The sequence below is a fragment of the Corvus brachyrhynchos genome, unplaced genomic scaffold, assembly GCF_000691975.1.
Source record: "Corvus brachyrhynchos isolate BGI_N302 unplaced genomic scaffold, ASM69197v1 scaffold80, whole genome shotgun sequence".
NCBI lineage: Eukaryota > Metazoa > Chordata > Aves > Passeriformes > Corvidae > Corvus > Corvus brachyrhynchos.
The window spans coordinates 7,700,154-7,714,136 of record NW_008236769.1 but is presented as its reverse complement, the minus strand read 5'-3'; the positions used below and the strand labels follow the sequence as shown (position 1 = coordinate 7,714,136).

The 13,983-nt window shown below is 39.0% G+C and overlaps 1 protein-coding gene across 1 annotated transcript in view; it reads right to left on the bottom strand.

The window, feature by feature from the left end:
* Positions 1–13,983, bottom strand: part of EVC (EvC ciliary complex subunit 1) — a 47,892-nt gene that overhangs the window by 25,199 nt on the left and 8,710 nt on the right. Inside the window, exons 7-11 of the mRNA XM_017727529.1 lie at positions 13,406–13,543; positions 11,478–11,636; positions 9,614–9,830; positions 5,901–6,049; positions 3,047–3,145 (exon numbers count right to left, since the gene is read on the bottom strand). Coding sequence (XP_017583018.1) covers positions 3,047–3,145; positions 5,901–6,049; positions 9,614–9,830; positions 11,478–11,636; positions 13,406–13,543 — 762 coding nt within the window. The remainder of the gene's footprint in view (positions 1–3,046; positions 3,146–5,900; positions 6,050–9,613; positions 9,831–11,477; positions 11,637–13,405; positions 13,544–13,983) is intronic.

Below are 13,983 nucleotides of genomic sequence, written 5' to 3'. Positions count from 1 at the left end.
GTAGTTCACAAAAAAAAAAAAAAGAAGAGAGGAAAGATTAAAGGTTGGTGACTATCTGATATGCTGAACTTGAGACTTGAGATAGCAATTCATCTTTTCATGAGGAACAGAACAGGATATATTGGGGCAGGGAGTGGGGTGGGTGGTGTGTTATTGGTGTGTTATTGCTGCCATGTAAAAGAAAATTATGGTAAAAACTTTGTAACTGAAAAGTTACCCAAGCCAATACAAAACTGTTACTACAGCACAAAATCCCTTGTATACAGGATAACTCTGCAGACCCAGTTCATGAAAATATTAGGCTGAGCCATTCAATTAGCTCTGCAGTTTTTCCTTCAGTTATGACATACTGTGATAATCAAATAATTTACCCCCATTCTTCAACATGCATTTCAAAAATTAGTTATCCAGCCTGTGTCTAGACACAGACTATTCACCTACAGCACACTATTTTAATCTACTAGTGTGGCTGAAAAGTCCTACACTATCCTGCAAATATAACTCATTCATTCACTTCAGGCATCAACAGATTCCATTGACCTTGGTTAAATCATTTTAATTGATTTATTCATGTGTACACAAAACAAACCTACTCAATTATTCTATGCAAACACAGCTTCCAGATCATTGAATTTTCACATATTTATTCACCAATTTGGATAATTCTTCGATGTACTGTAGCAGCACAGACTTCCCTAGTGCTAGAAGGTTATATAAATCTATCTTGATGAACACACAATCTGTTTAAAAGGTGAAAAATGAAAACATGAAAAAGGCATAGAAATCTGATAAGGGCTTAGAAGAACACTGTGAGAACAAAGTAAGGATCTTCTTCCACAAGGGAGTGGCACTTACAGGTTAGTGACATCTTTTCTTTTGTTCCTAGAATATTCACTGGTTCCCTGTTCAGTCATATGGTGACCTCTTCCTTATATTTTAATATCACCTTTTTCATTGAGATCATCTTTCAATTGCTTCATTTGCAAGGCAAAAAGCTTCAGCGAGTGCAGAGCTTCTAGAAAGGCAACATCAAGCTTTGCAGTGTTTACAGAAGTACCCAAACTAGCTGGTTCTACAAACGACTAAGGTCTAAACCCAGTGGGGACATAGGTCTTGTAGCACAGAGCTGACTACTGACTACTGTGAGGCTTGCTGCTACCCAGCTTGTTAATGTCTGCTTGTTTAAGTCTACTTGAGCTGCAGTCACACAACTGCACTGTGGAATCACAAACCTCTGTCACCTTCCCATTGCTACCCTGCCTTCCCCATTAGTAGCAGCAGCTTCTCCCTACGACAAACCTGGAGCAACTAAGTGCAGCGGCAAAGTCCTGCTGCCCAGGGAAAGAATTCTGCTTGTACAGGCTGCACTTCTGCTCTGCATGTGTGGTGGAGCAGAGAGGGAAGCAAAGACATTGTGTTTGTGAGATGCACTTCCTTCCTTTAACAGCAACTTTTGCTTTTATGCCCCTGCTAATGCAAAGTACTGCACTCTCCCCAGCTGTAAAAGTCAGAACAGCCATTTACCTTCAGTGCAGCTATGCTCATCTGTATTATCTCTTCTTTCTAGTTTACAAGGTATATTCACAGCAGCCTCCTCTCCTAAAACAGTTTGTAGTATCTGTATTTGGGGAGAAAGTGCATTTGTTCATTATGTTAAATATCACAGTAAAAATGTTTTTTTACAGAAAAAAATGTGGAAATTAAGATTTGTGGACCCTCATTCAACAGATGCCAGTCGGATCACAGCACTTGCAGTTTTTCACGTCTGGCAGTATTTGTTTGGGTCTAGTCATAGGAGAGCAGCTGCAATATGGAATATAATGGCCTACAGCTGAGTGAATTGGCAGGGTTCAAGTTTGTGCAGTTCTCCTGGCAACCTGGCACTTCTAGAAAAACTTAATTCACCCAAACCAATTTTTCTTTAGTGGGAAAGAAAACCTAGCTTAGTATTGAAAGAAATAGGATATTCAGTCTGGTCTTAGTGTTACTAAAGCAGAGTACATAATAAAGGAAAGCAATATAATTTCAAAAATGAGGTGGAATGTGCAGGATTAAAAAAAAATTGTTTATTCTCCAGACTTCACATGAATTGAGGAAGGGGATGGGAGAGTTAGTAACTATGGATGATGAACTGAGCACAGTAATATCAGCAAAGATGTTGACTTTTCTTATATTACATAGCTTTGTCCAATTAAGCTACTCTGATTCACTGGTATATCCTTCCAAGCAAACCTTTCCTTTCTCCAAAGCAGTAATTTTTCTCAAATTGTCTGTTGCTTGTGCAACAGTGATAGGGACCACAAGTTTCTACAACATCCTGATCTGGCCATAATTAATCATGACAAGGATCCTGTTGAGCTGAAAGTGGTTAGTTCCAGCTTAATTAAAGGTCACTACTGACTATGGTTTTGGGCTTCACCAGATAGATCATGTTATCGTATTTTTTCAGCACAGATAGAAAATAATTAAAGATGATGCAAAAGCGTGAAGCACCCAGAATTTTTCAAATCAATAACAAAAAGATGTGTAAAAATATTATTTACACCAAGGATCTGAACCTATTTCAGGGAACTAACTAGAGTCAAAAAAACTTCTCTGTGAGAAAAAGAGATGAAAAGACTGTATTTGGAGATGTAGTGAAGTTCACTAAGAATAGTATCATGCAGCTACGGTGCAGTAGAGATAATCATGCCACATAAATTAGATCTCCCACCTGGCAGTAACAGCAGACATTGTATGCTCTCAACATTACTGCAGCCTTGTCAGCCACCCAGGCAGCATGTTTTGGCAGACCATGCAGGCATTTTCTGACTAATATGAGGTTAGGAAACACAGTGTTTTGGGAAGATAATGGAAAAGGCAAGCTGATACGGAAGACTGTCCTGCCTCCATCTTTTGCTTTGCCAGCCTAGCTTTCTGGAGCTGCAATCCCTGGAGCTGACCTTTCCTACAATTCCCCAAACATCCCTAAGGCCTGACACTGTAGTGGGGTTAGAAGATCTTTAAAATTAATTTAGCAAATGACATTTGTCACTAGAAGTGGCACCTTGTAGAGTTCAGCGACAGCCTCTGTGCTCTCGAAGTCATCCTCCTCCTCCAGATCCCACTGTGCTTGCCAGTGTTTCTCTATCAGCTCATGGTAAGCCTAAAAGAAACATAGTAGGTATATTTAAATAGCTGAAAAGATCTTAATAGTTTCTTGTGATCCTCCTCTTCCCTTCCCTGATGCCCTTTCCATGTATCACTACAACAGTAATTGTTTACCTGAAACCATGACTCAGAGGGACATGAAACTTGTTTTACCACCTTAATTTGAGCTTATCCAGTCTTGACTATAAAATTCCTTAGCCTTGGCAATATGGGGTTAAATAATATGTACATACTACTGCAAAAAATGTGAAATTATCTGATTTGAAATCTGCTTTTCAGTGTATGAATATCAGTACATCATGGCCAGTACTATGAGGTACAGAACAGTCACCTGGCACCATCATGAGACACCTGAGTTACAGCTGTATCACACTGTACAGGGCTTTTGCACTGGAGTTGGTCACCATGTCCCATGGTGGTTCCTAAAAGGCTGATCTATGACTTGGTCCTGACTGGATCCTTGGTCACAGTTTTAAGAGGGATGCGGTTTTTTTCTTCAAGTGAGGACTGTGACTGTGGATGTATTGGCAGGCTCATGGAAGACTATTTCACAGACAAAGTCTATCTCAGTCTATAGACTAATGAGTAGCATTATACATAAAGATTCCATATTTTGATTTAAACTGCCAACTGCTCCCTTTCATTCCCATGGTAAATATGGCTTTCTTCATTAGGTTTGTCAATAGAGCTCTCCTAAAGAGGACCAAAGTGACCATAAACTCTTAATGTACAGATCATTCTTGTAGAGGTAGACTTGAAAGTTCACACATCTCATGGAGTCATACTTTATGGCAGAATTTGACAAATTAACTGCTATAATTTGTATGTCCACAGTGGGCAGGCAGAGCCAGAGTGGGTTACAGTAACTGATACTTTATGGTTTGTGTTCTTCATTTATCATTCCGGTATTCTCTGCCAGTAAACGACAACATTAAAATGCTCCTTTTCCAACAGAAACATAGATGAAGGAGACAGAATGATACAGGAACTCTAACCTTTACTATGGATCTCATTCTGTCTTATAAAAAAATTGGATCTGCAGCTACTAAATCATTACCACCCTACTTGTGTTTAGAACAACTTGAAGTGAATGAAGTTTACTGCAAAATCCACCATCATAATTGGAAACCACTTAAAATTCAGCAGAAAGGTCTGGCAAGGCTGCTACCGTGCTGGTGTGAGCCCCTTGATGAGGTGAGGGGAGAAAGGCAGAGAAAAGAAGTATTTTTGATGGGTACAGCTCTGGGCTGATGGCGACGCTTTGGAACCAACTCCTTTACTGTTGGGCTGGCTGTGAAATTCTGAAACAAACTTAAAACAGCTCCTCAGTGCCAAGTGCATTGTTCTCACAAAATAATTACTGGACTATTTAAGTCAAACCATAGGAGGTACAGGTATATACAATTTTTTTTATTCCTCAAAGAGTTTCTGCAATTAAGACCCCATCTGTTCTGGGACAAAAGACTCTCCCACTGTGGCAGCAGAAAGGTTTTCATTTCTGACTTTCATAATTTGTACACAGGCATTTCATAATCCTAAAACTCAGCTGTGTTCTATCCTGCAGCATGAAGTGCAAGTTGCCCTTGCTCAGCCTGTCATGAGCAGATCATTAGTCTACAGTTCAACTAAGCCTACTCCACAGCTTTCTAAGGTGTACAGAATAGAGCATCTCATGCACAAAGCTGTGTGGTTCTACCTTTGTAGGGAAGGGGTCTTAATGCAAAATTTCTAAGCTTTGTTAAGTGAATCTGGGATGTGTCCAAGAGTTTCCAATGATGTGTAAGATGAAAATACATTCACAAGTGCACACTGGCTACAAAAATGTGTGACAGAATTATTTGTCACAAGTTTTGAAAAGCCAAAGACGTAAAAAGTGCTCTACTTTTTTTGAAGGGAGGTTTTGCCAGGCAGATGTGCATACAGAAATAGTAACTGCATTATCCAATTCATACAACATAATTAAAGAATATGGCCCTGTGGTGCAAAATCGCAGTGTTAAGATCAATAAATTTTGACAGTTTGCTGCAGTTGAAATCTCGGTCTTCTCATACAGTAATTTTATCTAAGTTATTAGATTTCATCAAAAGTTTAATGCTGCTGGATGTAACCACTTTCACCTTAAATTATTTCTTTTCATGAAAAGTGAGGATTTTTTTAAATTCTTAATAACTTGGGTTTGCAGTTCTCAGCAGTTATTCCAATTTTGCAGCTCTCAGCATTTACAGCTAAGAACTCTGATTTTGTATATCATTTGGAACAATAACAACAAATCTCTATAGAAAATATGACCAAGGAAACATTACACTGGCCATCGTATACCTTATTAAATTATCAACTGCAAATCTTCTCTAAGGCATCCTGCCAGAGATCATAATTAGTTTTTCCTCTGCTTCTGTGAAATTTGCTAAGTCTTTTGAGCCTTGGTAACCCCACTCATAGAAAAGCAATTAGATCAGTGCAGACTCTTTTCTTCTGTAATGCAGGCCGGATACTTTCCTCCAGGGATTGAACCAAACACACTGTATCTAAGTAAAAGATGTTTTCTACAAAACGTGCAATCTTGCATTAACTCCGTTGGTATTCTGTTCCAATGCAACACCACCAGGGGTTCTGACCCTGTCCACCTGTGCTGCTGCACGTGATTCTTGGGAGGACTCAAAATTCCCAATTTTATGGAACTGGGAGAAATCTGCAATACATTTCGCCTTAAAAACTAATAGAACAGTGAAAATAAGCTTTTATTTTCCCACCTTGAGAAAATTCTGAACATCTTCAGTAAGAAAAGTTTTACTAAGGAGACTCTCTTGTTCAGTTTTCTGTCTGCGTTTGAACTCTTCCTTCTTCTTTGCACGGCACTGCAGCCGTTTCAAGATCAGGTCTTTACTTTGTTGCATGCATTCTGGAACATAAACCACAAACAATTAGATACCACGACTCCACAGGGAGAAAGCAGCATCTGCTACTGTCACACAACATAAGCTCACGGAAATCTGTTAGTGAATGAAACAGGCAAGTAATCACCGTGCAGGATTTGAAATTTGCTTCTTACCCTGATGGCCTTTTTAGATGTGAACTTCTAGATTGTTACATGGCACTTAAATCTATCAGGTTTTTAGATTGCTACCATCCTGCACCCTCCCTTCCACTGATACTGCTTTTTACGCAAAGGCAGCATGTTAGTCCAAGAAACAGATTCCCTCCTGCAGCACCCCAAACCTCCCTCTCCAGCTTCAGGAAGGTTGGTAAGTGGCTCATTACCTAATTGCAGATATGCAAATGCTTCTGCAAGGACAGGGGCAGTAACATATGGTGGGGAGAAAAGGTCTAAAGCAGTGCTGGTTCAGATTAGCTTGAACGGGCATGCAGCCATACACACCGGACTTTTAAAGTGACTCATCCAAGAATCTGCAGTTGAAGTTGTAAAGGTCCCTCCAATTTTGTGCTAGTAATGTGAACTATTTAGGACTAAATTCCTTCCCTCTTCATTCTCCCTGCAGCTCTAAGTGATATATAAATTCATGAGTCTATCTGGATGCCGGGCTGCTGAATGCAATTGGTGCTTTAAATGTTTTGCCACTTCACGTCTCATTGCCTGTCCACCTAAGAAGAATTTTATTCATTTCCCCCACTTGCCCTGCCCCAGAGCCATACTTCACTCCTGACACAAGCAGCTAAAGGGGAATGCAAAAGAACAGTTACCTGTGGCTACTGTTCTGCCATTACATTAAGCTGCTTTAACTATGAGAAATTGTTTTGTAGAGAAACAAAAGGAGCACAGTACTGCAGCACCAAGAATGTTATTTATTCCCCATGCTCATTTATTGTGCTTATCCACAGGCTGATGATGCACTGACAGAACACTTGAAAGTGCACCAAAGTACAGGAGACTGTAATAAAAGTATCACTCAAACAAATTTAGCAGTGTTTTACTTTAAAACACTATTTGATTCTTTACTTCCTTGTTTTGTATCCTAGGAGCACAGTCTTGCCGGCTTTGTGCTCTTTGTGAATTATAGGTACAGTTTAACTTTTGTATTTAGGAGCTCATAAGAAACATCAACATAAGACACTATTGGGATAAATGCTGCACTCCAGGTATTTTTTTTTAAAGCACATTTCATTTCTATCTGAAACCAGGAGGTTGATAATATTCTTCTGCACAGAATGTATCAACTATAATATATAGCTATATATAACTATAACCACCTACTTTGCATAAAATCAAGGCCTTGACAGAGGTATTTTTGCTTTGGAACAAGTGAAAATTGACAAAAAGAAGGAAAAATCACCCAGAGACACCCACTTATGCTTAAAGAACATTAGTGGCTGAACCTGTGCAAAAACTATGAACTAGGCATAGACAGTTTCAGAAGCAAACATCCATGAAATAAACTGTATCACAATATACATGTATTTGTGAATATCAGCGAACTGTTCACACAGCTAGATGTTCTGAAAGTGGAGCAAGTCTGCAGGACTTTCTGTGATGAAATAATTGGCTTGGTAGATGACAGGAGAATGGTGGATATTGGCTACCTTGACTTCAGCAAGGTTTTTGATGCAGTCTCCTGACAGATCCTCACAGAGAAGAGGATGGATGAGCAGACAGTGAGATGTATTGAAAACTTGCTCAAAGTCCACCTGGAAGCCAGTAACTACTGGTGTACCCCAGGGGTCAATACTGAGGGCAATCCTGCTTACTAGCTTCATTAATTACCTGGATGATGGGGCAGAGTGCTAATTTACTAAGTCTGCAGAGGTCACAAAAAATGGAGGAGTGGCTGATACACCACATGTGGTTATGCTTCCATCCATAGGGCATTTGACAACCTGGAGAAACAGGCTGATGCAAATCTCCTGAAGTTTAACAACGGGAAGTGCAAAGTACTGCACCAGGGGAGGAACAACCCCAGGCACAAGCATATGCTGGGGACCACCCAGATGGAAAGCAGCTTGGCAGGAAAGGACCTGGGCTTCTGGTGGAGACCAGGTTGAATATAAGACAGCAGGTTAGAGGGACGTGATCCTTTCCCTCCATTCTGCTCTGGTTAGGCCACACCTGGAGTGCTGTGTCCAGTTCTGGGCTCCACAGTACAAGAGAGACATGGAGATACTGAAGAGAGTTCAACAAAGATGATGAATGGGCTGGAGCATCTCTCCAATGAGAGAAAGCTGAGAGAGCTGGGGCTGTTCAGCCGGGAGAAGAGAAGGCTTAGGGTGGATCTAAGCACATATATAAACACCTGGAGAGTGCGTACAAAGAAGTCAGAGCCAGACTCTTTTCTGTCGTGCCCAACGAAAGGACCAGAGGCAGCTGCCAGGAACTGAAACACAGGAGGTTCCTTTCACCATGAGGATGACTGAGCACTGGAACAGGTGGCCCAGGTGGAGTCTCTATTCCTGGAGAGAGAAGCTGGCTGGACATGACACTGGGCAACTAGCAGCAGCTCAACCTGCTTGAGCACACAGGGTAGACCATACGACCTCCAGAAGTTCTTTCAACCTTAACCATTTTCTGATTCCGTGAATTTATGGCTGTGAGATAAGACAAAATTTATCAACACTAAGCCCAAAGTGAGTGAGCAGCACTGCAGCAAGAACATACTGCAACAAGACTGCATTAATTCTGACTATTCAGTTCACCAAACTCTAAACCTAATACCATTTTGGTAAGAAACTTTTCTTTAAATGTGTTCAAAAGTAGCAGAAATGGTTCTGGAAATTGTGTTGAAGTAGTTGTCATTATTTTCCTTCTGGCTAAACATTTACTGTAATTTTCTGAGTGCTAATGGGAGGCTCTGAGCCCTGAAAGAAGCTGGGGGAATATTTTCAACATACTTGGCAGTAGGTAACATACAAAATGACACAGGGAGAACCTTACATCAGTGGGTCAGTCAGCTTAGACTTTGTTACAATTGTGTTCTTTTCAGATAAGCAATGTGAAGAGGTATAAAAGGAAAAGACTCAATTTAAAAAATATTTTAGTCTGACATAATAAAAGAGACAGTTATATGAAGACCATAAGCTTTAACATTATCTTTTCACAAGAGTGATAGCATAGCTGCTTTATATATAGCACAACTGCTTCTGGCTTCACATGCTAGCAGGAGATCGTAAGACAGTATCTTATGTCAGTATCACCAGCAATACCAAGTACATGAACAGTAAATGGAGAAATATCACAAATACTTGTAGCAAGTGTGATTCTTCTTCTATATTCAAATTAATGAAATTAGATTATGTGAACTGTAGAGTAAGTTCCTAATAATACCTGGAACAAGATACAAGAGGCCTAAAGTCAAAGTTCCCATTCCAAGCATACACCCTCCAGAATAAAACTGATCTTGGTCAATTCATCAATATCTTTTTAAAACAGGGGACTATATGGCTGAAGCTGTAAATTTTTTACTCTTTGATAAAATGAGAACTCATGTAAGTCATGAGCTCCAGTCTAAGTACTCACCATTACTGTAATGTGCCAGCTGTTCCCAGAAGGCCTTATGCAGATCTGTTAGAAGTTCTTCCTTTTGTCGGACTGAAAGATTGTTCTTTACAGTTAAATGGTCCAGAATATTTGACACAATATTTAATCTACCCTTACACTCTTCTGGTATAGAGGACTTCAGTGAATCAATCGTTTTCACCATAAGCTCCCAGCTGAATAACCTTTCCTGAATGTCCTAAACCAAACATAAAGTCCTGTTTAGAAACCAAGAATGTGTCTTTGGTTGTGCTTTTCTTTCATTGAATTATTCATTCCCAAACCACAAAGAAAACCACAGAAGCTTCTCAAAACCATGTGAATAACCATCTTCATGTACTTAAATACTTCTGAAAGTCTTGATCAGTGCAGGCTAGCAGTGGGTTTATTGCATGTTCAGTTGCAAGAGCTAATCTAAAATTATTGGTGTTTTTCATTATTTGTAGCTGTCAAGAAGACATTAAGTCTGGAAAAGACAACAGCCTTGCAGAACAAACTTCAATACTCAAGGAGGATAGATGGACAGAAGAGAACATGGAAGTCCTGGACCTCTTTTTAAGATACTATATGGCACACAAGTACAAGTCCTCATTTTGAAATGAGGACACATACCTGATTCTGATAATGCTGTGATTCCTTCAAATACATGGTCAGACAGAGTTCAATACATACACTAAGAATTAATATAATTGCCTATGGCCTAGCAGCTTTCATAGCACTATTAAAGAAGCAGTCCATGATCACAGTAGGGAAAGACTTCCTGGGTTAAAGTGCAGCTGCTTTAAAAAATGCTGCAAGGTTAGAAAGCGTCTGACAATGCAGTGCCAACAGTTGGACTTGATTTTAAGGGTCTTTTCCAACCCAAATGATTCCATGATTTTCTGATCTACTGTAATTAATAGAGATGTTACAAGGACCTCTGCAATGAGATTTCAGCATCATCACAGTAGTGACTTCAGGTAGGAGTATCTCCTGTATCTGTATCCAGACATCTTATCCATAGTCTGCCCATCTGAAGGAACTTACTGTACAGCAGCCCAGTTTGGGTCAAGTGTGACAAGCAGCAAAGACTTTTTTCACACCTGGCCAGCTCAGTCTAGTTAGCTGCTCTGATGCAAAACCAACAAGCTAATAATTACTGTATATATTTATACTCCACATTACTAATAAATGCAGTGATTCCAATTTTATGTTAATCTATAAATTACATGTAACTCTTTTAGGATATCCTGTGCAAAAAAATAAAGGCTCTGTTAGATTTCACACAACATAAAGCACAGTGCTGGTATGCATCATCGCCATCCTTGTTCCTAATCCCTCCTGGGTGCCCGCGCCTGCCAGCTGGAGCAGCCCTGGTACATTTATGAACACAGTTTTCCCTCTTCAAACCATGTCACTAAGAGTTGATAAGAATTTTCAAATCCAATTAAAGTCACAGAACACACAGAATCACCCTCAAAATTAAATTAGGATTTGTCAATCAACGTGGAATAAATGCTTTGAAAGAAGAAGAAATGTCATAATACCCACAGTAATGATGCTCTATTACTAGATCTAGTGCTCTCACTCCTGGTTCACCAGCTGCATTAATAATACTTTTTCCTAATATGACTACCTAGGTGGTATTCTGAGAACTGGCACTCAAGTGCAGAGAGTTCACCCTCCTGTGAGTCTTCCTAAACTGCAATGGAAGTTGAGCTCTTTGCAAAAAAGCTCAAAGAGACAACTGGATGAAGCAGTCTACATCACTCCTGAGGCAGGCCTGACAGACTCTCTGCACTGACATAATTCTTTCTGTTCAGATTGACTAAATCTCTCTCAACTTTTATTTCTTTTTCTACTTTACCATTGCCTGCATGTCTTGAGATTCACTTAACAAGCTTTCTACTGCAATCATCTTCTCAGTCAGATCCACCATTATCTTTGTTGCTTTGGCACTTGAGCATTTTGATTGGTCCAAAAAAGCCTGCTGGGCTTTGTCAGTCTGCTTCCAGAAAGCTTCCATCTGCGGAATATGAATCAAAAAATCAAAACACAACCCATGTTCCTTCATTAATCATCTGGTATTTCATCACAGAAAGAGGCATATATATGAGTATACTGAGATACAAGTCACTGAGATTACAGACAGCTCTCAGTATTAGTTACATTGAACAATATGCAAAGCTAAAGAGACTATTATATATTATATATATATATATTCTATATTGGTGGCGGCACATAACCAATAGGTCAAACCTGACCTTTTAACATAACTGTAGCTATTCTTTTTAACTAGCTAAGAATTTGTTAATTCTCTATATATTCCATCTATAAAAGCCTATTAGGTTTTTAGTATTGATGGTAAAAACATAAAAGATAAACTGCGGCCCTTTTATTCTGGGAATTTTATTTAGCTGTAGGAGCAGGTATTCTTTTTAGGTTCTGATTCCACAAATATGATTGTGCACAACTGTGAATATTCTGTAGTCTGCGGGATTACTTGTACACATAAAGGTAAGAAAATGCATCCATCACCAAGACTTCTATTAAGTACCCATGAGTTTTGGAAAAAAATGCGATTATGACATCTGTGAGTACAGAAAAAAACACTTTATATTCTCAGGGGAAGACTGGATTAGTGGAAGGTACTGATCTACACAAATCTGCATAGATGGAAATTATTTTCAGTATGATGAAAAGCATCTGCAGGCACAAGAGTGACAGACCCACTGAAGGATGACTGCTGCTGGTGAACAAGTGCCTCATGTTGCTCAGCAAGGTTGCCAGCAATTTTTTATGTGACTAACTCTGGAAAATTCTAAATAATCAATTTTCCACTGAGCAAAGTTAAAGTGCAAAAGAAACCTGACACAGATGTCCCAACGTTACCAAGACTTCCAATATAAAGTGAAGGGCTCAGAGAATCAAAAGAAAGCTGAGAAAATCCCCAGTGAAACACTTAAGCACCAGACATTAAAAAATGTTAACTCCTGTATGAAAAAGGCCCAAGACTGAGGTGATGGGCTGTTTGGTCTGGGGCTGAAGTGCCACAGTCAATCTGCACAGGCAGCTCACAGAACTGTCACCTTCTCATTTTCATCAGCAGTCAATTTGCTCAAATTTCAAAAACAGGGCTGGGAAGAATATTACTCAGTTTACTGGAAAATAATACACAGAATGTTCTTAACCTCCAGTTTTCTAGCCTGAAAGCCATTCCGACACAGTGAACCTACTTTAGAGAAAAAAAAAATCTTTACTTTGAAAATCAAATGCCTGCTATCAAACTGTAATTTTACATCAAAAAATGTTAATATATTCTCATGTGGAAAGTTGCTAAAGAAAAATGCTTTCCTAAAGTAAATGCACAAACCATACTAAAACATTGCCCAGCAACTATATTCTTAGTACTTCAGCTGAAAAAAAATTGTAGTCTCTTACTCTTTTACTCAGTTACGGAGATTGACAAAAGCAAGGGGCTAGGATAAAATTCCTAAAAGTCAGGCTATGCATAGGCTTGAAATATATCTTACCATCAGACAAACAGCAGACATTTCTCAGCTGATAAAACAGTAGTGTTTCACAAAAAACATAAAAAATGTTTTAGCTATACAAAACATATTGGCACCCAAAGGTACTTTGAAATACTTTGCTGGAGCAATGTAAAAATGTTTTCAGGACTCATACACATACAAAATACTAACCATGGACTACTCAACAAAACCATTGCACTGAAGAACTCTCCACCAAAAGAATAACATTAAAATAAAATTCTATAAAAAATTAGAAATTTACATTATCTATTACGTGCTCAGAATATTCCCTTTCTTTCCTTTCTAAGTCTTCTAGAGTCTGGTACTCTGAATTATGGGCTCCTGAGATTTCAGTATTCTGGAGTCTAGAGTCAAATTGTTTCTGTAATTCTTCAAAATCCTGAGGGAAAAAAATCAAATGATTTGTTAAAAAGAAAAACAGACATAAATTCTAAATTTGGGAGTGAATTTGTACATCAGTTCTGGCTCATGCCTAAGGAAGCTGAACAGGAGTGTTCAGAAAGTTCTGTCTCTTGGTAATATGCGTTCTGTAGCAAGCAAGGTAATCTCCAGATATATAGCAGCTCTGAACTAAACTTAACACAAATACATACATTTCCACTAGGATGTGAGTACAGTCAAGACCGTTGTCCATCTCCACTGAATTCAAGTTTTAGTAAACACTGTTTCATGAGCCTTTATACTAATAACCCCTGGAATCTATCTACAAATATTTTTATTTTAATGCATGTGCCCCATCTTAAATGGCAGCTATGAGTGTACATGCTGTGTTTAAAAGCTCAGATAAGTATGAAGTTGATAATCAGATAGTGATTCCTG